The 24,793-nt window shown below is 40.1% G+C and overlaps 1 protein-coding gene across 2 annotated transcripts in view; it reads right to left on the bottom strand.

The window, feature by feature from the left end:
* Positions 1-24,793, bottom strand: part of sbf2 (SET binding factor 2) — a 179,750-nt gene that overhangs the window by 54,292 nt on the left and 100,665 nt on the right. For both annotated transcript variants that reach the window (XM_067414596.1, XM_067414667.1), the window contains exon 17: positions 17,792-17,860. In XM_067414596.1, the coding sequence (XP_067270697.1) occupies positions 17,792-17,860 (69 nt within the window). The remainder of the gene's footprint in view (positions 1-17,791; positions 17,861-24,793) is intronic.

Here is a 24,793-nt window from a genome sequence, read left to right as displayed (position 1 = left end):
GACTTTGTGGCAGGTGCACTCAAAGAAGAAGAAGAAGATGATTATTGCCTCGTGCCATTTAATTAATTCACCCGATCTAAAGATTTTTGAAAATTGAAAACTTAAATTTCATTGTGTTCAATCCACCTAATATATTTAAAACTGAAGTGTACTTACTCATTTGTGTTAACGCTACATGGATCATTTTAGTTGAAAAACGAATTGGGCAGTGGATCTATAGTTCCCAGCATTCTTTGCAAGGACTGTATTAAGAGAGTCAATTTAGGAAACATTGCAGAAACTGCTCTAACATAACTCAACATTAAACAGTAACATGTCTTAACATGTTACTGTTTAATGTTCAGTTACGTTAGAGCAGTTTCTGCAATGTTTTAAATTTTATGGTTACCATTGTGCTTGTGCACTGTGAATAATAACTATACTAATGCTGGTACTGAGTCCAGTCTTTTCTTAATTGTTCATTATATACACCGATTGGGCATTATATAACATTATGACCAATATTTTGTTTTGTCCAAATATTATTTTTGGTCATCCTTTTTTTAGCCAAAACAGCCCTGACCCGTCGAGGCATGGACTCCACCAAACCCCTGAAGGTGTGTTGTGTTATCCGGCACCAAGACGTTAGCAAGAGATCCTTCAATTGCTAAAAGTTGCAAGGTGGGGACTCCATGGATCAGACTTGTTTGTTCAGCCCATCCTACAGACGCTCGATTGGATTGAGATCTGGGGAAACTGGAGGCCAATTCAACACCTCAAACTTGTTGTGCTCTTCAAATCATTCTTGAACCATTTATGCTTTGTGGCAGGGCACATTATCCTGCTGAAAGAGGCCACAGACACCAGAGATCACCTTTTCCATGAAAGGGTGGACATGGTCTCAAACAATGCTTAGTCAAAGTAACATCCACATGAATGGCAGGACCCAAGATTTCCCAGCAGAACATTGCCCAAAGCATCACACTTCCTCTGTTGGCTTGCCTTTTTCCCATAGTGCATCCTGGTGCCATGTGTTCCTTAAGCAGCGCACATGCACCCAGCCAGCCACGTGTAAAAGAAACTGTGATTCATCAGACCAGGCCACCTTCTTCCATTGGTCCGTGGCCCAGTTCTGATGCTCTCGTTCACACTGTTGGTGCTTTCAGCAGTGCACAGGGGTCAGCATGGACACTGAGACTGGTCTGCGGCTATGCAGCCCCATACGCAACAAACTGCGCATGACAAAAGACACCTTTCTATGAGAACCAGCATTAACTTCTCGAGTAATTTGAGCTACAGTAGCTTGTCGGTTTGATCGGACCACACAGGCCAGCCTTCGCTCCCCATGTGCATCAATGAGCCTTGGCCGCCCATGACTCTGTCACCGGTTCACCGCTGTTCCTTCCATGGAGCACATTTGATAGACACTGAGAATTTGAACTAAAACTAAATTGTGTTGACACCACTAAACTAATTTACTTTGAATTAACTAAATTCACTTCTGTGTAAACACTGTGTGTCATGAATAGTTTTTTTGAGTGTAGAAGATGTGGAATAAAAGCTGCCGCCCTTGAAAGGGTTGAAGTAGAGTTGCAAGATTAATATTTAAAAGGTCGCAATCTTAATTCCAACATCTATAAATGACAGCGATTCGGCTGTCTATTAAACATTTGACAAGTATGATCACTGAAAACATTAAAGTACTTGTGAAATCAAAATCTATCTTATTTACTTTTTTAGCACATATTACAGGTCTTGAGGTGAACAATTAATCCACGCAAGTTAATACACTCTTATTGGGAGTCCCAGCACATTTGCATTAAACTGTTCTTAACTTTGTTGCATCACCAATCTTGCATACTCTCTGTCACTCATGTTACCAGATGATCCATTAGAGTCCAACTAGAAAACAGGTAAATAAAGTCACCATCAGAAGCTTTTTCCAATTTTCCAACAGGGATCAAAACCTTCATTTGTGTCAGAAAACCAGATCTTGCTTTGATCCGTGACCAACCCAGTGTAATGATTTACCAACATTATGGAACAAATCCCTGCTTTTTAATTCTAAGAGACATTCTGTTTGCAGAGCCAGGAAGGAATCAAAATAGTCAAATTAAACTGCATTGTGTCATAACATATTTGCGTTTACGTGAGCTCAAGGACATCTAGGATTAAACAGTGCATTTACAATTATGTTTTAAAAAAAGCAACAAAAGAACATCAGGGCAAAATGTTAAATGGTAGAATAAACAAAACAGTCTGGCCCATCGGTATGCAGGACATGTTGTAATCATGTCCCACAATGCAAAATAAACAGGGGAAGGTCAAGCTATGGTCAACAAGACTCATGACGGTTTTATGCTAACTCTTGGATTGACAAGATATGAATGTAACGGCTCGACAACAGCAAACACCCCAAATCCACCGCTGCTGAACTGTGGCTGAAACACTTGCCTGCTGCAGACAGTGCCAGAGAGATCTGTGGTACTTTCAAACCACAATTGTATGAGCGAATGGCATTCATTTATTATTTCAAGACAGACACTTTATGTAAGAGATTAGCAGACATAACATTATTTACTGAAAAACAATGGAAAATCTCTCCCTTTCCCATAATACAGTCATATGGACCTACACAGTGACACAGAGTTTACAGTGGGGAACTATCACCTAACCATCTACTTTAAGGCCTATATTTAGGAATGATTTATTTTAAATTGCATATAAAATGCCCATTCATTCAGATGGCAAAGTTTTAACATTAACTAATAACCTTAATGCATATTTGTCAGTCATATATAAATGAAACAAGTAGTAATGAGATTTATGTAATTATTAATAAACCATATGCATTTTAAATACACTATAACAAAGTTTATTTGTTTTTGAAATAAGTATATATAGCTCACCAGGACTGAATTTGTTTCACCGATCAAACAGACGAGCTACTGCAGCTCGAATTGCTCAAGAAGTTAATGCTGGTTCTGATAGAAAGGTGTCAGAATACACAGTGGATCGCAGTTTGTAGCGTATGGAGCTGCATAGCTGCAGACCAGTCAGGATGCCCTGTCCACTGCTGAAAGTGGGCATGTGAGCATCAAAACTGGACCACGGAGGATGCACTATGGGAAGCCAGTGGAGGAAGTGCTTTGGACAATGTTCTGCTGGGAAACTTTGGGTCATGCCATCCATGTGGATGTTACTTTGACATGTACTACCTACCTAAGAATTGTTGCAGACCATGTACACCCTCTCATGGAAACAGTATTCTCTGGTGGCTGTGTCTCTTTCAGCAGGATAATGCTCCTGCCACAAAGCAAAAATAGTTCAGGAATGGTTTGAGGAGCACAACAATGAGTTTGAGGTGACTTGGCTTCCAAATTCCCCAGATCTCAATCCAATCGAGCATCTGTGGGATGTGCTGAACAAACAAGTCTTGTCCATGGAGGTCCCACCTCACAACTTACAGGAATTAAAGGATGTGCTGCTAACATCTTGGTATCAGATACCACAACACACCTTCAGGGGTCGAGTGGAGTCCATCCATAGATGGGTCGGGCTGTTTTGGCTGCAAAAGGGGGACCAAAACAGTATTAGGAAGGTGGTCATTATAATGCCTGATCGGTGTACATGGTTTATAGTGTATCATAGTTTCCACAAAAATATTAAACAGCACAACTGTTTTCATCATTGATAAAAATAAATGTTTCTTAAGTGCCAAATCAGCACATTAGAATGACAAGAGACTTAAATATGACAAATAAAATGAAATAAATGCAAATGCATAAAGGGACTACATTTTCATGTAGTAGTCACTTTTTTATTGCCAATGTTTGAACAGCTTGCAATGAAACCTTCCCAGATGTCCTAGGATGTCTATGAAAGCATGTTGACTGATTTTTGTGAAGAACATTTTTGCTGGGAAAATCAAAAGGGTGTGACGTTTCCGTTCAATGACGCATGAAAATGGTTATACAATATTCAGAATAATGCAGAAAGAGCTATTCTGTACTGTAATGTCAATGTGTATAATGTACAAACTACAGTCTCACATAGTCAGATCTATACCGTCTATAGTCTCAAATATACTTTACAATCACACTATCATATCACATCTGTCCACATGATGCCAGTGAATCACAGAGCTGGTGCAAACATCCACATCGCTATGATCACATCGCTCTTACCGGAGCCATGGCTGTCCTTTTTTGTGCGTTTTTTTGTTGTTGTTATTGAGAGGAAAGCGTGCAGCACATATTTACATAGTAATCTAAACGCTCTCAGGATCATGGACGGCGTCATGATGTTTGTATAGAGTGATTGCTAATAAAGCTAAAAGGTTTCTACATATAGCCCCATTAACTATAAATAATGCCATGATTGACAAACACTACACAGTGTATAACACCGATGTTATAAAGAGAGATGCAGATATTATGATGAAAGGATCATTTTTAGAGACTGACTGATATTGATTATGATTAAATGTCCAATAGCCGAAATGCAGAACACATAGCACCATAATTTATCGGGAAACCCGATGATCAAGAACCAGTAACTACCGTAATTCTTCAAATAAAAGCCTGTAGTCAATTAAACGCCGGGCCTCTGATAGTGGCCGGGGGTGTGGTCAGCACAAACAAATAAAGGCCGGGGGGAAATGTGTGGATAATCTCCTATTATCCTTTGCATTTCATTTATTATGCATTCAAGTTCATCATAATGTACAGTAGGGTTGTGTCGTGAAGGCTGACTGACATCACCCAACCATACCACACGCCAGTGCGACACACACTAATCCTATAGTAGTCTCTTCTAGTTAACTTAGCAGAGATTGCTCTGTAAATTAAATTGAGAATATAACTGATTCATATGTGCCATTTTAAATAGGCTACGATAGTCTATGAGAGATGCAACGTCTGTGAAAATACCGTTTCAGGCAGGCTACACAAATATTGATCTTTAAAATTTTAGCCTCTCGTCTTTTTATGTCTTCTGCATTTAACTTAAAATATTTTATTTTGTACAAGAAAACAGCATAGGCTACAAAATAAACTATGCTTCTGAAATATTGTACAGTGGTCATATGAACTAGGCTACACTAATGATCGTTTAAAAAACAATATGCAAAATCAAAATGCAATATCTCCGTGATGGATTGAGAAAAGTGCGTGCAACCTATTGGAAGCCCGGATGAGTAATTAGTTGGGTCAGAAAAATAATGAAATTATAGTTTTTAAAGGGGGGGTGAAATGCTGTTTCATGCATACTGATCTTTTTACACTGTTAAAGACTTGGAATCCCATACTAAACATAGACAAAGTTTCAAAAGTTAAGGGGGACGTTTGATGGGAGTATTTCTTTGTCAAAAATACTACTTACGGTTAGTCATAAGTTTCGGCAAGTTTTTTGAGATCATGCGTCCCCTTTGACGTTAACGGGGGCGGAATTTCCTTGTATGGGCCTTACGGACAATTCTACCGGAAGCGCGTGAGAGAGAGCGAAAGCAACAAGCTACGCCCATCAAAGCGCTGGCTTGTAGGATGCTAAACAGGTAACATAATGTGCTAAACATAACAATGTCACCAAAAAGTGCGTTTTTGGTTGCCAGACCAAGACAGTCCTGCACAGATTCCCCAAAACCCCGCGTTAAGGCAACAGTGGATGTAATTTGCTTTTCCGGATCAGCAACTGAGTTGCGCGAATGTTTATATCTGTTCGCTGCATTTCGGTGCCGACTGTTTCATAAACAAGGCCCAGCTCGACGCCGGCTTTTCCCAATCGCCTAATGCTGAAGGATGGAGCAGTCCCAACGTTAGAACCGCAGGCGGTGAGTGAGACTGCTTCAAATGTCTGTGTTATTGCCTATGGTCATCAAGTAGCCCAAACATGATCACGTATAGTTAATTGATCAATGGAGCATGCGATGTGTAGTGCGTGTACATTTGTTTAGCTGGCCACTATATGTGTAACTTTATGTTTGTGTATTGTAAAAGCACTCCAAACAACAATGCACAAAGAGTGGGGAAATATGTTGAACTAAATAAGCACGCTTCTTCATTCAAATGCGCTACTATTCCGTGTCTTTCTATGTAAACACTAACTAATCCTGCTGTGCAAAACCGGTCCGCTTACTGTCTACACAAACCACGCGTAAACACACAAACACACGTGCACAACTGCACTTCCCACATGTACACCTTCAAAGACAAAAATACGACGATATAATTCAAGTATAAATATGTAAATAACACAAGCCGCTAAGCATATTATATAGTTAGTGTATAACTTGTACCGTAGTGTATAGAGACGTCCTGCTCTAGTCGTTTTTGCTGCTGCTCCTGTTCAACTGCAGCCTCTGGGTCTGATTCCGGATCATAGATGTATGGCTGTATCTGATTAAAAGCCATATTTTTATTTTGAATAAAGTTTTTTTCCCGCTGTTAGGGATGACGCACTCGACTCAACACAAAAGCAGCAGCGGGCACACGTCATTATTTAGCTCCGCTCACACGACACGCCCCCACCCGCTCGGCTTTTTTCGGAAAGACTCGGAACAGCGCATCTTTCTTATATAATTATAAAAAAAATAAAGACTTTTCGGAGATATGCAGGATGCAATGCTACTCTATAGGTACTCAAGATTGACATGACACTGACTGAAACTGAGTGTTTCACCCCCCCTTTAAGTATAAAAAAATATGTAAAGAGATTAAGAGTCATTAGTTGGGTTGGAAAAATAACTAAATTACAGTTTAAGTAGAGAATAATATTTACGTAAAATAAATATATTAAAATAAAAAGTGCTTAAAAGTACACAAATCTTCTTAAGTGGAAGGAAGCTTTTTTTCCCCTCATGTGCGATATATAGAAAGCACTGAGTCATTAGTTGGGTTAGTAAGCTAAAATAACCTCACGTGCAGCCTATATAGAAATTAAGCGTGGAATAAACATTTGACATTTTTCAAACTGACTCATTGTGGTTACCAATTAGGCTACCGTAATTCTGACCCAAATTGCTTTGCCGTCTTTCTGGCTGTTATAGCAAATGGGGATATTTTTGCAAATGTTTCTTAAAATCAGTGATATCTGTCCACTGGAACGCTATCGCTTTTAATTTAAAACGGTTTATTTAAAGCAATTATTTTTCAAACAGATGGAATTAGAAATACAGGCCTGCCCCTAACAAAAGCCTGCTTCAAATAAAAGCCTGTTCCCTCCTTCAGTTCAGGTAAATAAAGGCCCCATTCTTTATTTGAGGAATTACGGTAGTCTCTCTCTGGTTATTTTCCAATGAAATTAACCATTTAAAGTAATTGGTTGTTTTTATTAGGTGAACTGCATTTGTGTAATTCTGTTTTACAGAAATACGCACAACACAGAAAAAAGAAAAAAAGGGGGAAAAAAAGCACAACTTCTTAAATACCCAACATGTGAATGAGCACAGAAGGCAGACATTAAACATTCATATCAACATCTTAGGACAGACTACACACAGGTACAGGACATAATACACTTATAAACATGCTACAGGTGCACAAACATAACAAAACTCTCGGATGTCACAGCAGACATAACTTCACAGCGCAGCAACAATGGCACCTGATGATATCATATCGGTCAATGCAATAATGTTTTGATATTGAATATTTACTCAAATACAAACAGTTCGTAGACCGCCACGCTCACCGAAAGAGAGCATGTTGAGTATGTTCCCATGTCCAATGGCATGCAGACCTTGACTACAGAACAGCTTAGCCCTCTGGGAAAGACGACAACGTGCTGGAGGAGTGCCACGGTGACCCAGCTAACCAAATAAACACAACTTGAGGATGCCCTCCCACATTCTCACAAGTACAAGAACAGAGCTGATGTTTATAGGGTTCATCATATCATAACCACTCAAGTTTATCAAGGTGCAAGTGTATGACATCAATAATCATTACTTTCTAAGACAACGGCATGAATTAATAAAATGCATCATCGAATGTGTGCAAATACATCATAATTGATTGGTTGCCCCTATGCTACACAGTGAAAGGAAACAGCATGTTCTATAGCCAAGCGTATGAAATCCATTTTTTTATTTTTTTATTTTAATGGTTAAAAAGCATGTCTAATTAAGTGAAATCATGAAACCTATGCAATTTAAAAATTGTTTTTAAAAGATGAACAAAAATGAATTTTTTAGGGCATTTTAAAATGCATTTAATTTTTATTAAGCATATATAATCAATTTAATTTATAAAAATGTAACAATTTAATAATGTATTAACATTTTTACAATAATACATGAAATGTTTTACGTTTTCCAGAAATTTTGTTTTGGTATTTTGCATTTATTTGGGATTCATGATTTAATGCAAACATATCAAAAACGGCGGTAAATGAACAATTGATTTAATATACATTGGAATTTTAAGAAACAGAGGTTTACTGTAAGAAAAAGTGTGGTGTTCCTAAAATTAGGATTTATTAGTATTATTAGTACTACTTTGAGAAGTGTGTTCTAATGTGCAACAGTAATGTATTTTGTCATTATTTCTTAGTTAAAGCAGCACTTAAAAGTTTAAACAAACTTTTATTTTAACAAGCAGTCGTGAAGACTGAGTTTCTGTCATAGATTGTAAAAAAAAATATGGGTGTAGTGTCCATGACATCGCCCCTAGGTTTCTGAAGAGAATTTTTTAAAGCCTCAAAGTCGGCCGTTGCCATCTTGGCAGCGTGTCACCGCGTGTCACTCCCGAATAACTGAAAATGGACAAAGAGGCGGGACGTGGGCAGAGCTGAGGTGAGGCGATGACTAACAGACAGCAGACAAACGCCAATCTACCTGTCACTCAAAGTGGCCACGCCCTTAATTATGTAGAACTTTAAAGCTTTATGTAGATGAATTAAATTCACCCCCCTCACAGTTGTCATGAAGAGAAAAATGTGTTGTCTAAACCAAAACCACAATTTGTACCAGACTGTAAACATGTTTTTTTCTGCTGTAAAGTTGGGCATTTTAACACGGGGCTCAATGAGATTCTGCTCCCTTCTGGAGCCTGTCCCTAGTGGCCAGTCGATGAACTGCAGCTTAAGTCACAAGAGAAACTGGGGGAGGCTGCCGCTTAGTTTCTGCGGGTACATGACATGACAGAGTTTTTTTTTTCAAATGAAATGGTCAAATGCTCAAGAAGTGATGCATTGCGGAAATCAAACGGCCCTTATGTGATAAAGCAATAAAAGCTCTTCCTGGTTAATCTGATTTATTATGTGCAAATGCAAATGAGACAAGTGACGAGGAGTGAGAGGAAGTTTTGACAGTTATATGGACTGGACTGCTGTGGCATTGTGCAGGATTGCCTGGCCCACACCGAAAATACTAAAATCCAAAATCGAAGTTATTAAACATCTAATATGTTTTGGTTAGCAGTGATTGTGTCATGTCACAGACAAACAATTTATTTGATTCTCAAAATTTGTTTATATCTGCTAATACAATAACAAAAGCCAGGCTTTGACCTAATTATTTCCATCTCTAATGTCCCCAACTATAACAAAGTCTGTACATGTCCTCTTTGACCGTTTCATGAGCAGGGAGGCTCTATTTGAATGATGATCTATGAATGACAGCTCTGCGTGTCAGTGACCTTGCTTCCTAGATATCAATTAACTGGAGACTGGAGAGTCAGCTTTTCCCTGAAGAAAGAATGAATCAGAGCTCAAAGGCTAAATGAAATGCATGCTGATCACTTACGAGAAACCTTTTGACCTGCTATGGCAACTGACCTGTCTACATATTCATGCCGTGTGTGAGAGAGCGCGTGATTTCTCACAAGGGACGTAATAACGTATCAGGTGTCCGAGAACCAGACAAGTTGTTTTTCGTCCTACAGAACTCAATTCGAGGTGACTTTGAGGTATCCATGGCATAAAAACATTCTCAAGCAGAGGAACAATGAGCTAAGATTCATTTAGGTTACGTAAAAGCACTCATTTACAATGCTGAAAAAGGTTTAGGCTGTAAATCATGGCAAAGGGGTAGTTGTAAATGGAGTGGATCTTTGTGGGAATTGTTTTGTTGACTTTGTGGTCGAGTCTTTGATTTCCTTTGGCTCAGAGGTAAAAAAAAAAACGATGTTTACTAAGACAAGCATTACAGTTACTCATACTTAAAGTTATGAATTCAAAAACAAACCCTTATCCCAGGAGCATAACTCGTCGGTCATTCATATTAAGTCATTTCTGCTATGAATGATACCTCAAATCATGCATCTTCTATTATTAAGTGATCAGACTTACACTTCAAGAATGCAAAAGGCAACACTGAGCTCTAGTGTGCCTGCGGTAATGTCCATACTTCAGTTGGGTCATCCTTAAGCAGAGTGGCAGAGGTGAGACGGCGTTCAAGCCTTTATCTCCTGCCAAGCCAACACTGAGAACCTCAATAATGTGCAGTGTGGTTTAGTACAAGGCTACTGAGAGTGAAGGGGAGGGCATGTGGATCACAGGCTCACGGAAAAATGCATGAACAGGACAGGGAACAGGGATCATCTGAGGATAGCCCTGCACGCAGATTAGGGTCGCTGCACTGCATTTAAAGTGCATTTTGCTGGGTTTTGAACTGATTTTGGGTGATGTGTGAAATATATCAGTTGACCTTAATAACTGAGCCTGTGGTTTGTGTGATATCAATGGCACAACTCCAACAAGCCTAGACTTTTCTTTAGCACTGAAAAACAAGCAAGGTTTTACTTATCTCTCTCAACAAATGTGTTGTTTTTCTCCATCACAAGAGCGTCACAAATCTGTCAGCTCTTTTTTGTGTAATGCTTTAATCAGGATTTGCTCTTACATAAAAATGGCAAATGGGAAACAGGAAAACTGAAAAACAGGAACTTCAGGGTTTAAAAAATAGCTTTCAGATGTCTTAAAGACTTGAATTGTTCACCTCGCCACGGGCTCTCTGGAACGGTTTGATTGGCAGGTGCATCTCATCGATGAAAATGAGCAATGACTGTGGAAACATGTCTGATTACATGTCCCTATAACTAATTAGTAGTACTTGGCTGCACTTGAACAAACCCTGAGTACTAAACTGAACTCGACACTCAACCAGCACTGTTTACGTTAAAAATATGAATGATGCCTCAAAACGTGGCTTGTTGAAAAAAAGGTGTGCCGTTACTTTTCCAAGCATTTTGCCTGGTGGATGATAAATGGGTGAACTCAAGCCAAATTCAAGCAGTGAAAACAAAATTTGCTATTATATAATCCTCTGCGAGTGTGACGTGTAGCGCGAGACTGTGTACTTTTACACACGTGCAGCTCATGATCTGGTTCGCGCTAAATGTTTCTCCGCATTAACTAATTTTTCTGTATGTTCTGCAAGTTTGGGATTGCATGTGCATTGCAATGTTTGTCAATGTTTTCAAACTTAAAAGCACTTACAGTAAACTGGCTGTGTTCAATAAAGAAATTATTGAAAATTAAGAAATTAAGACAGCCATAAATACATTGTAAACATTATTATTTTAAGAAAAAAACAAAGAATACATTTTACAAGAAAACTGTCACGCCCTCACAATCATCTGTCACTGCCACGTCCACTCGTTCCCCATCACCATCATTCTGAACACCTGGGCACCATCACCAGCCAGCACTATATCAACCCGGCTCACCTTCACTCCCATTGACTGGTCTTGCATTGATCCCATCGTTGACTACCTGTCCTGCCTAGAAGCCTTCACCTGTACCCATCTTCGTCTTCATCATCATCTTTATCATCTTCGTCTTCACCTACATCGTCTTCACCATCGTCGTCCTTCGTCTGAGTGTCACTAACCCCTTAAGTATCACCTCTGATAATAAACCTTGCACTTGCACTAATCCCTCTGTGTCCTCGTCTGTGTCTGACAGAAGACCAGACCAAATGCAGAGCTCTTCGGACACAGGCGGGGACCGCACCGCAGACCACTTCACCATGCTTGTTCACGCAGTACGGTCCTCACTGGTTCACGACACTCCCTCCACCGCTACCCATGCTAGTGTATCATCACCAGCACCACCGGCAACCGCTACTTCGTCAGCTGCCTGCGTAAGTCCCATGGCCCGACCAGCGACCTACAGTGGCGCGGCGGAGGATTGCAGCGGGTTTCTCTTGCAATGTTCCCTGTATATGGAAGCGAATTCCCATCTGTTCCACAGCGAGAGAGGCCGTGTGGCGTTTATCATCTCATTACTCTCAGGCCGAGCCCTTCAGTGGGCACAGTCGTTATGGGAAACGAATGCCCCCGTCATCGGCTCCACCACAGACTTCTGCACTCATCTAAAAGAGGTATTTGGTCAACAAACTGCCAAATTATCTGTCCATGATCAACTGTTTTCTATTCGCCAAGGCAAACAAGAGAAAACAAGTTCCTATGCACTGCGTTTCCGCACGCTGGCCTGTATGAGCGGATGGAATGAATCAGCCCTCGTCACCGCCTTCCGCCACGGCCTCCTCACTTTAATCAAGCAACTCATTTTGTTCTACGAGGATGCCATGGGCTTGGAAGCCCTCATCCAGAAAACCATCCGTGTGTCTCAACGGTTATCTGCCTGTGGCCTTTCCTCACCCGCTGCCGATCCTCCACCAGCTCAAACATCTGTCGCACCTCCAGGACCTGAACCCATGCAGATCGACTCATACCATCTAACCACCACCGAACGCCAATGCAGGATCTCACTACATCTGTGCCTGTATTGTGCGGGAGATGGACATGGCATGACGACCTGCCCTGTGCGACCTACTCGGCCAGCGGTGAGCACCATCCAGTTACCTCCTTTAACGGCAAACCTTACTAAGACGCCAGTATTCATTTGTAATTCCCACTCATCTGTTGCAGCACAAGCCCTCATCGACTCCGGGTCAGCAGGAAACTTCATAAGTCAGCAAACCCTCGAAAAGCTAACCGCCCAACGTCAAAGTTGTCCTGTCGACCTCAGAATCACCACCATTCAGGGAAAACCGCTGGGCCGAGGTCGTGTCCGCCTTTTCTCCCCCACACTTACACTACGCGTTGGTCATTTGCATGAGGAAACCATCACGTTCATGGTGCTGGAGGAGTCAACTGCGGACATCATCCTGGGACGGCCCTGGCTCATCTTGCACCAGCCACATATCCACTGGTCCACCGGAGAGATCCTGCAATGGGGTGAGAACTGCTTTGATCGTTGTATTCATCGTCCCCGCCGAAAAGGTTCATCATCGTCAGTTCCCGCAGCTTACCGGGCATTCCAGGATGTCTTCAGGAAGCGGTTGTCTACCAAACTACCACCCCTACGGCCCTGGGACTGCGCCATTGACCTCCTGCCTTGGGCTACTTTACCCAAGGGCCGCGTCGATCCTCTGTCCATCCCAGAACAGAAGGCCATGGAGGGCTACTACAAGGGTTCATCTGTCCATCGACCTCCCCTGCCACTTCGAGATTTTTCTTTGTGGCCAAGAAGGACTTAGGCTTGCGGCTGCATATCAACTACCGTCACCTTAATTCTCAGACTGTCAAGTTCAGTTATCCTCTTCCTCTGGTCCCATCCGCGCTAGAACAGCTCCGTGGGGCTACCATCTTCTCCAGGCTCGATCTCAGAAGTGCCTACAACCTCATTCGCATTCGGGAGATGAGTGGAAGACAGCCTTCATCACTCCCTCAGGTAACTATGAATATCGGGTGATGCCGTATGGGCTGTCCAGCTCACCCTCCCTCTTCCAAAATTACATGAATAAGGTATTTCGTGAATTCATAAACAAGTTTGTCATCATCTATATCGACGACATCCTCATCTATTCTAGTGACCTGAGGGAGCATGAGGAGCATGTCCTTCAAGTCCTGCAAAAACTCAGTGACCATCACCTTTATCTCAAGCTCGAGAAGTGTGAATTCCACGTCTCCACTGTCCAGTTTCTTGGGTACATCATAGACAACCACGAATTCAAGATGCACCAGAGGAAGGTAGACGCCATCAGTGTGGCCAACTGATGACACCATCAGTTGGCCTCAGCCCACTACCATCAAAGAGCTGCAGCGCTTCCAGGGATTCGCCAACTTCTACCGCTGCTTCATAAAGAATTACAGCCTGCTCAGCTCCTCACTCACCTCTCTGCTCCAGAACCGGCCCAAGTCTCTGGCCTGGACTCCATCGGCTATGGAGGCCTTTCACCAGTTGAAGAACGCCTTCCAGTCCGCTCCGATCCTGGTCCACCCCAATCCTCATCTTCCGTTTATTGTCGAAGTGGACTCCTCATCAACCGGGGTCGGAGCGGTTCTGTCTCAGCGGCAGGGGACACCCTCACGACTCCATCCATGTGCCTTCTTCTCCAAGAAGCTATCCCCGGTGGAGCAGAACTACGACATCGGGAACTGGGAGCTCCTGGCGATCAAGCTCGCCCTGGAGGAATGGAGACTGGCTGGAGGGAGCAGAACACCGATTTGAAGTCATCACCGACCATTGAAACTTTGAGTACCTTCGAGATGCCAAATGGCTGAATCATCGTCAGGCCCGCTGGGCCCTCTTCTTCACCAGATTCAATTTCAAGGTGACATACCGCCCAGGGAACCAGAACAACCAGGCGGATGCCCTTTCTCGTCTTCACCAAGCCGACCCTGAGCCAGAACACCTTGAAACCATCCTCCCTCCAGCTATGGTTGTCAGCCCGATCCAGTGGGCGCTCCACGAGCAGATCCTTACTCAAGCCCTTTACTGAACTTGTCCCTTCTTCACCCACAGATCCTTGTGATAGTGCCGTAGCTCCTCCTCCTACCATCGACGAGGACCCATCAGTCTATCGGGTGAGAGCCATCCTCGACTCGCAGCGACGGGGTTCCCGGATGGAATACCTGGTGGATTGGGAGGACTACAGTCCTGAGGAGTGGAACTGGATCTCCAGGAACGATGTGCTTGACCCCAATCTTCTCACTCAGTTCCACCAAGACCACCCTGACCGACCCGCTCCTCGGGGCCGTGGGAGACCCGTCGCTGCCCGTCCCAGCCATCAGGAGCCGCCCGTGGAGGAGGGGGTACTGTCACACCTTCACAATCATCTGTCACTGCCACGCCCACTCGTTCCCCATCACCATCATTGTGAACACCTGGGTGTTCCTCTGATAATAAACCTTGCACTTGCACTAATCCCTGTGTCCTCGTCTGTGTCTGACAAAAATACTATTTCAGTCTTTCTACTTTAATTCAATGTGCTATTTGCTTTTTCTTTGGGGTGAAACGTATTAGAGGGGTGAAACGCCGCCTCTTTGTGTACGCTTCTGTAGCTCTGCCCACCGACTCGTGGAGTAAAACTGATTATGTTACCGAGCAATTAAGACACAGAAGATAGCAAGATAATCGTTTTTTTTTAAAGACAGACAAATACTGGATTTTTCAGACATATTCAGAACATCGAACAACAGAATGCTGTTCCTTCTATATTGGATCCGACAGGGATAGTATTGCATTGTTACAGATCGATTATGTGGACAGGTCTAACAGAAAATACCTCAGCATGCTGTCACAGGCTGGCGAATCCCTTATTTGTTGGTTCATTGCGATTCGGGATCAGAACAATTCAGATTGGATATCTTATGGGCCAGGGCTCTCAAAGCCCAATGTCCCAGGGCTGTGTGTTTTCCAGACCAAAACTTAAGCACGTCAGCAGGCCTAATAAGGTCTGCATAGTTAATGTTCACTCTCTTGACTTGATATTTGAAGAGTTTATCCATCGATCGGGTGGGCCAAGTAATAAAAAAAAAAAATCAATCGCGGGTTCATGAGAGATAAATCATTGTTGTTGTTGTTGTTGTTTTTGATAAATATGTTTTGAGAGCCCTGTAAGATAATTATTCTTTTTGCCACTTTCAAAACAATCCCTCCCTCATGTGAACTGAACTGACAGGGGAGCTGAAGCTCATTAAATTTGCAAATATTATCCAATCCTAGTCGTGGGCGTTTACTTCCAAGTCTCCAGTGTCATGCCCATCAGAACCCAGCGTTCAGCAGAGAGCCTCAAAACCAGTGTAGAAAATAGCCTATTACTTATTAATTATGATGTTTTTGAATGTAAAAACCACACAAACGTCATTAGTTGACATCAGACAACAGTATAAAAAAATAAAAAAGCCAGTTCATGACACCTTTAAGTGCTTTTGCAAAAAATGCTAATTTCAATAGCTGTCTACGGAAGGCTTAGTAATGATAATTATTATTATGTTTTATGTGTAACAAATTGTAAAAACTCTATATATATAAACTATCAACAATGGTTAGCAAATTAGATTTTAAATACACACACACACACACACACACACACACACACACACACACACACACACACACACACACACACACACACACACACACACACACACACACACACACACACACACACACACACACACACACACACACACACACACACACATATATATATATAAAATCAAATTTGCAAACCATTGTTGATAGTTTCCTGCAGGGCAGTACAATCTCATAGGAATTTAAACCCTTTCCTGGATGGACGAAACAATCTTATCTCTAAGTATTTGGGTTACATTGACCATGCAAATATACAATATAGTGCTACATTTGCTATTGTTACAAGTGCTATTGTCCTACAAATGAACATGAGGGTCACCAACCTGACATCTGATTTCATCACGTCTCACTGTGCACACTGAGTCACTCCGAACGGATCTCAGAGCAGACCACAATTTAAAAGCAACAGAGTCAGTTGTGTCTGTCTCTATGACAACAATAATGTGGGTACGTGATGGATCAGTGTTGAAAGCCAGATACTCCAAATCCCTGCAGCCTTTACCTCCCTCTTTTCCCACTGAACCAAGGTGAAACTAGGCTAGAGTGACCGTCCCTTTCGTCCTTCGCTGAGCGGTAAAATAATGTTAACTTACAGCATGTAACCTACAAAGATCATCTATACAAATGAAACCGCAGAAATGGCTCATTTAGAAATCTTAATGATTCAATGATTTCACATGTGAAAATTGTTTTTACTTATCCCTAAAGATCTTCTTCGTTCTTTGCATAGGGGTAAAAAGAAATCGGAATACATGATCAACGGTATACCGTTAGTGAACATCCTGATTTAGATGAATATGTAAATATGTGCTGCATTCGTTCCTCTCAATAGCTAAAGAAACAACACAAATGTCAGCAGTGAGAAAACAGCAGTAAAGAAAGCATCTGATCGCAGTGATGTGGATAAGTTTACATGAGCTCTGTAATTCGGCACTCCTGTCACGTCACATTTATTTACATAGTACTTTATACAATAGGTCGCTTTAAAGCAGGCAGCTTTACAAAAATAACCATAAAAGTGTCGCTTTCAAAAACAACTTCATGTTCGACTATAAAGCGGCTCTAGGGTGCGCTCATGTTTTAACGCGAGTCTGACCTCGTAGGGACTGAACAGGAGAAATGATCCATAAAAGATTTCCACATCAGAGGAGGCGGAGCCTCAAAGCCACAAGCCACACCTACTTATTACATCATCACCGTTGCAAGTTTGTTTGGCAAGCAGTTTTAAACTCTCAAATTAACTAAAAAAACCCTTCATTTTGGCCTGATTTTGCTCAAAATGGCATCACACCAGTTTGTTTTTTGGTTTTGCTTGAAATATATCAGGCCATTAAGAGTTAAACTGAGCAGATGGAGACAGGTGGAAAGTGCCCCCTTCTTCCAGCATTAGTGAATTTGGGTGCCAGTGTTGATATGCTGTGATTAAGATCCAGTAACTAGAGCTGTCAGTATGCCTGCTGCCAGTCTGACCTCATCTGTTACTCACCCGGTAAAAGGCCGTCGTCAGGGGCAGCAATGCCGCGGCTACAGTGTATTCCTCTGAGCTGGAGCAGTCCTGTGAGTAAACAGAGACAGGGAGATGTTAGACGATATCACTCAAGCATATAAGCTGATAATAATAAGAGCTTTGGCCAATTGTGCACAAAACGTGGCATCACCTGCTATTTTCCCATGTTATATAAGTTTTATTACCAAGGTATGTCAAAGCATTGGTTTCATGTCTATAAATCACATTTTTGCTTTAATAAACATATTATATATGGAGACACAAAATTCATGCTGATTTAAAAGAGAGTTGGCTTCCATTCAGTCAGTTTTATATGCTTTAAAGCTGTTTTCGTAGCATGCATATGCTTTTAATATTTTACATAATCATGCCTCTGACAGTTTTCAGGTTGTTCCGATTTTCAATATAGAAGTAGTTTCATATTTTACATTTTAAACTGACATGACACTGTCATATTTGAACTGAACAAAGCTATTAAATCAAAATTTGGGCTGTTGCATAAAAAAAATAAAAAAATAAAAAAATCAACTGATGTGGTAGTGACATTATATTTTATGTGGATCCTGGAAACAGTCAAAGCCAGATGACTCTGCTTTTTAATGAAAAAATAGCGATTGGTTTTATAGCTTCATGAAAAGTCCCTAATTCATGATTTGTTTTGTATGATGTCTGGCACTGCAAAAATCCGTGAAAAAAATTAGAAGGAAAAAAAGTATCCACGTTTATTTATCAAGAGTCGTCACTTCTATAAGTTTTATATGGTCTAATATAGGAATGAAGATGCTGTAAGCAGTGTCAGGATTATATTTCAGAACAAAAACCCGTAACCATCTCTGCTCTCTGTCCTGGCACACACATCTGAATGTAAAGACAGCAGCAAATCTAAAACATCGGTTCCCGCACAGCTCTATTTCTCTTTCAGTACATCAAGTTTGAAATGAACTGCGTCGTTTGCCAGGGAAGCTGAAACATTCCATTATTATAAGCTTCTGTAGACAATTAAATCACTGGAAATGAACTCGGAGCAAAGTCTGTAATCTTTTACCATCAAATGATCCCAATTATTCTGTGGAGACCTTATTCTGCTCAGACCAGATTTTCCTGAAGAAAATATTAGTGGTGTTTACTGGCCTAAGTCAGAAGAACCTAGCCGCCCCCCCCCCCCCCCCCACACACACACACACACACACACACACACGCACACACAAAAACAGGGCTCGACAATAAGGACTGTCCGATGAATGACCCTCGGGACAGTTGACAGAACAGTCCTTGTCCCGATTGAGCAAGTGTCAAAAGCCTCAAAAGTCTAATTCACACAACATTGTCAAAATGCTGTATTGGAGATCATCTTCGTAAACTTAGTCGGTTATGTCTTAAGTGAACGTAAACCGCTGAGAAATTAAACATGTATATTGAATCTGTGCATTAGGTCTTAAAGTGACAGCAGCCTAACATACCTGCTATTTTCAATGTTAACCATTAACCAAATAATTAATCAATAATCATGGGATGTGGTGTGAACATATTCAACCTATTCATGATTATTAATTTATAATATGTAATGATGTGTGTATGATTTCTATAGTAATGATATAATTTATCATTACCTGAATATGGTCAATGACATAAACAGTAAGTGTCCACAATAAAAATTGGTTTTATGTAACCCTTTTTGGGTCATTAAATTTAAATTTAAAATATTATAACATTTTTTTTGACTATATAAAACCAATTTTTATCTTACTGTTTATGTCATTGACCATATTCAGGTCAGTATGTACAGTAAGCACACACATACACTTTGTACATGGCATGCCAGTAATCACGTCACTCATGGTGTGAATGATTGTCACTGAGAGACTTCAGGAGAGGTCAGAGGAAGTGTTGATTGTTTGCTGCTACACAGCACATATTTATCTTTACTCATTCTCCTGAGGATTGAGTGACTGTGACTCACCACAAACTATACGTGCTGCTGCACAAGTGTGAGCGAATGGAAGTCTATTGAAGGGCACGTGGAATGTGACACGTCGTTCCGTATATTGATGTGACACATTTGTATCCTGTTTAACTCCCAGTTTTACTCCCAGTTTGCACTCACACACTGCTTGCTGTGATTCAGGAATAGGCAATGTGTCAACTTCCAGTAAATCAAAAGCTTTATTTTGATTGCTTTCTAGGAATCGCTTTAACACATCAGTTTTTGAATTTCAAATGCAGGATTTGTGCACATGAAAAAAAATTTTTTTTCTGTAAAACAGAAGTTTTGGTCAACCTCAAAACATGCTATTAATATTGTTCATGCTTGGTAAAGGGTTGGTTTTTCACTTCATAAAATGATTGTAAAGCCACTGTAGTGAGATTTTTTATATATCAGTGAGAAGAAATACATCATGTTTTTACTACAGAATGGTATTGTGTTCTCAAAACAATTAATATTACTTAAAATAAAAGGGAAAAATGAAAATTCTGTCATTAATTACTTACCCTAATGTCGTTGGACACCCGTAAGACCTTCAGTCCTCTTCAGACACAAATGAAGATATTTTTTGTTGAAATCCGATGGCTCAGAGAGGAAATACTGAAATATTCCATGAAAAAAAGAAATAGGCCATTTTGATTTCATGGTGACTTTAATGGCCCATTTCTTTTCTTTTTTAATGGAATATTTCAGTTTTACCTTTCTGAGCCATCAGGTTTCAACAAAAATATCTTCATTTGTGTTTCGAAGATGAACGGAGGTCTTACGGGTGTCAAACGACACGAGACGAGTGCATCATATTTAAAAATAATTAAATCAGATGAAAGCGAGACAACCTGTCACTCACATGAGATCCACCAAGAGCAAATCACAACATCTAACCACCAAATCTATTTCCCATTGACAAAACATAATTTTTTCCTTGTTTAAAACTCAGATATAGGGAAGAAAAGGCAACTTCTGTTTCATTCGGCCAGATCGGGAAAAAACGTAACTGGTGTGCAATGTCGTCAGATGTAGCATAAGCATTTTGTGATTAACGTTGAGACGCACTACACTATTTCCATAAGATGAATACGGAAGGTGATCTGATTATTTACTCTGTAATGTTTTAAATATGGATATTTGTTTTATACAAACGCATGTCTTCCCCCGGAGCTGTGTGGAGCAGTCATATGATGGAAGGATAAGCTTTTATGGACTTCAAATTACATATGAAACCACAGAAGACGACGGAAAATCAGCTTACGTTTCAGCGTTTGTGCTCTGACAGCAGCAAGACCAGCCGAACACTGTGAGTGTGTGTTAGAAATCAGGGCTGGTGTGAGATTATGCTTGGTAAGTTTTTCGTCTTCAACCAAACTTAGGTCTTCAGCTGACAATGTTTAAAACCCGTCTGGCTAGCGCGTTTCCCATAATGTTCACACATAGGTCAGTAGGCGGCGAGTAGGCGGGCTTTAGTGACTGTTTGAACGCATTTGACGCATGACGGTTTACACTACAAAAGCAATCCTGTTTGAATGCGTTTTCAACTACCTCTGAATGTGGTTGAAAATAGACAATACCTGTATTTATCGTCATCCACTTGTGATCCGATCGACCAAAACTCATCTTCATACCAGGTGTAAACAGGGCCATAGAGACTTGGGTTTGGGCTCTTTTCAATTGAAATGGTAAGGAATGAGCCAGAACACACAGGCAACCTCCAAGCAACCACTCAGCAAACCTTAGCAACAATGCAGCAACCGTCCACAGCATCCTAGAAGTGTGGTTACTTTTATACAGAAAAGCAATGCTTTTAGTTACTTTTCTAGTTGCTTTTATTACAATGTATAAAATGATGTTATCATTTATTTATCCTCAAGTTGTTCCAAACCTGTACGAGTTTATTTCTTCTGTTGAACACAAAAAAATATATTTCAGTTAACAGTAACCATTGACTTCCATAGTCATTTTTTTCTTCATCAACTGTTTAATGACCAACCCACTTTAAAATATCTTCTTTTGTGTTCAACAGAAGAAAGAAACACATACAGGTTTGGAACAACTTGAGCTATCTCTTTAAGCCAATGAGGCTGAGCCAAACCAGAATCCTGTGGTCTTCTCCTGTTTACCTGGCCTCATGGGAAGGCTTCATAGGGAACCTGCACTTGTTCTACATGGGAATGATGCACTTCACAACTTCCCAGCACATTTATTTCTGCAGCTTTCACAGAGCATTGCATAAGTTCATCGGACTGCAAAAAGTCAGATATCACCCACTGAATGCTCTTTTTCCAAGAAAAAGAATTTAGCACAGTGGGTCTTCTGCTCTAGAGTTCACAAGGAGCGGTGGCAAAACAACTGCAGACAAATGAGGAAAAGAAATGAAATCAGCAGGTGGTTCAGCTAGACTTGAAAAATAGATGGTGTGAATCCCCAGAGTGCATTGCAAACAATTACCTGTCGATCACAGGACTCATTTGAAGTTTACTCTTACCTGTCTCCATCCCACCGGTGCAGTGGCGGCGCCAGGGGGGGGCTAGGTGGTGCTGCAGCTCCCCCTATATTAGTCATAGCACCTGCCCAGCACCCCCAAGAAATGTCTGTAATTTTTTATATTCATATTTTAAAGTCATGTTTGAATATTCTCTCATGTTTTTAAAATTTATGAGGAATTAAATAATAATTTAAAATTATATTTTAGTCTTAAATAACATGAGGCCCAAACAGGTGATCATCTTTGGCCAATGGGCTCGGCGCCCGCGAACCTCTGAGCTTGTTTTTGATAGCGAGTTTTAGCAAAGTAAAATAATGTTACACCAAAATGGATCGTTTTTTGCTCCCTAAACGTCCACGTTCTGAGTCATATCCTGAAAGGAGAAACGAGACTGTGAAGGTGCAGACACAACACTCGTCATCACAGAGCCTCAAGAACAAGACAATTCTTAAAGACAGAGAATCGGTGGCGGCGGTTTTCATTGAGGATGCTAACGTTACAGTCAGTCAGTGTTGCCAACTCTCACGAGATAAATAATCAACTGCAGCTTCAAAAACAAGCCCAATATTACTATATTATTAATTATTATCATATCAATATAATTTATGATCAACAATTTATCAATAAATGAGCCTGCTATTAAATTGAAACCTTTCAGAGTTTGAAAAGCAAAAACAGATGTGATATTACAAAATTATTCAAATTGCAATAAAGGCTGTGAACAGAAGAGGTTTGGAGATGGAAAAAGTGATGTGAAGGCTAATTATGGTAACCCATAGTCGGAGTTAGTGCACACATTAGCAGTGGTGAACATGCACACATTTTATTTTATTGTTTTATCATAGCCTGCAATGATAAATACATTGAGATTCTTCGGAATTAAAAAGTACATTATAAATAAAATCTATTATTATCATTTTTTAAATTAGGTGCCTCTCCTCTGTTTCTTCCGTCTCTGTACATGTCTTCTGGTTGTATTGTTTGTAAAACAAAAAATGTATTCGTCTATTTACGTCTACGAACTATCATTACGTGCATTTATAATGTCCCAGTCTATGGTCACATCACATGCTGCACGTTGAACGCAATTTTTCTTCAATGAGGAGCGAGGCGGGATGTATGAGGACGAATTGCAGTATCGTTGCATTGAATGGCCATTAGATGTGAGAAGACCGTGTCAGCAATGTACTGGACAAAACAGCAACTATTAAGAAACAAAGTTGCTTGTCATATTTTCCTAACAAGCAAACACATTTAAAAAAATAAGCCCAAAAAAACGCAACCCACGACTCAAGATTTTTAACACGACTTGCCCAAAAAGAAGCCCAAAGTCGCGTAACACGTGGACTTGGCAACTATGGTTACGGTTTGAGCTGCAGGTGATATTAGCAACCATCCTCAAGAGAGCCCAGAATTATATTATATTTAATATTAATTATATTTAATATTAATTATTAATTATAATTTATATATATATATATATATATATATATATATATATATATATATATATATATATATATATATATATATATATATATATATATATATAATAACACAAAGCACGCAAAATTCAAAGCACCTTCTCTTAAGTGTTAAGCATCCCCATAGCACCTGCAACAGAAAATCTCTGGAGCCGCCACTGTGGGACGCTTAACGCTCTATTTTTTTTAATCGCCTTTTTCCGTATCCTATATTTTAGTAATCATCATAAGTTAGGTATCATTCGAAAGCTTAAAAACTCATAATCACTAAACTCATAAATTCTTATAACCATATAAGAAATAAAGTAATTGCTGTCAAATCTGTTGCAACACTTTAATCTTGATGCACCAGTTTTAAATGTGAACATGCACAAAGGCTATTTAGTAAATGTCACATAATGGAAGTCTAATACACTAGACCTCACTTGTTCATATTTAGCTTGAAATCATAGTAAAATAGGTCTATACTGTGTGTGTATGTATGTATGTATGTACGTATATATAAATAATAATAATAATTTTAAAATATATATATATATATATATATATATATATATATATATATATATATATATATATATATATATATATATATATATATATATATTTAACGTTAGTATGGGGAACACATATTCATTATTAGCTATGACTTTTGCCTCAATAAACTCCTAATTACTGCTTATTAACAGTTAGTGCAGTAGTTGATAAGTTTAGGTATTGGGTAGGATTAAGGGATGTAGAATATGGTCATGCAGAATAAGGCATTAATATGTGCTTTATAAGTACTAATAAACGGCCAATATCCTAGTTATATGCACGCTAACAAGCAACTAGTATATATATATATACACTTGTATGTGTCAGTGCGTCAGTAACTTTGCGAGAAAGAACTACACATTGAACTTTGTGCTTCCGCATTCTACAGGCAAAACATATTAATGCGTGTTTCAATATGACATGCGGTGGGTCATTTTAACTTCTGGATTTTCAGGTGAATTATTGACTGAATTGAATGATTACAAAACACATTTAGC

Source organism: Pseudorasbora parva, chromosome 1, assembly GCF_024679245.1.
Source record: "Pseudorasbora parva isolate DD20220531a chromosome 1, ASM2467924v1, whole genome shotgun sequence".
Taxonomy (NCBI): Eukaryota; Metazoa; Chordata; class Actinopteri; order Cypriniformes; family Gobionidae; genus Pseudorasbora; species Pseudorasbora parva.
This window is presented reverse-complemented; position numbering and strand designations above follow the sequence as displayed.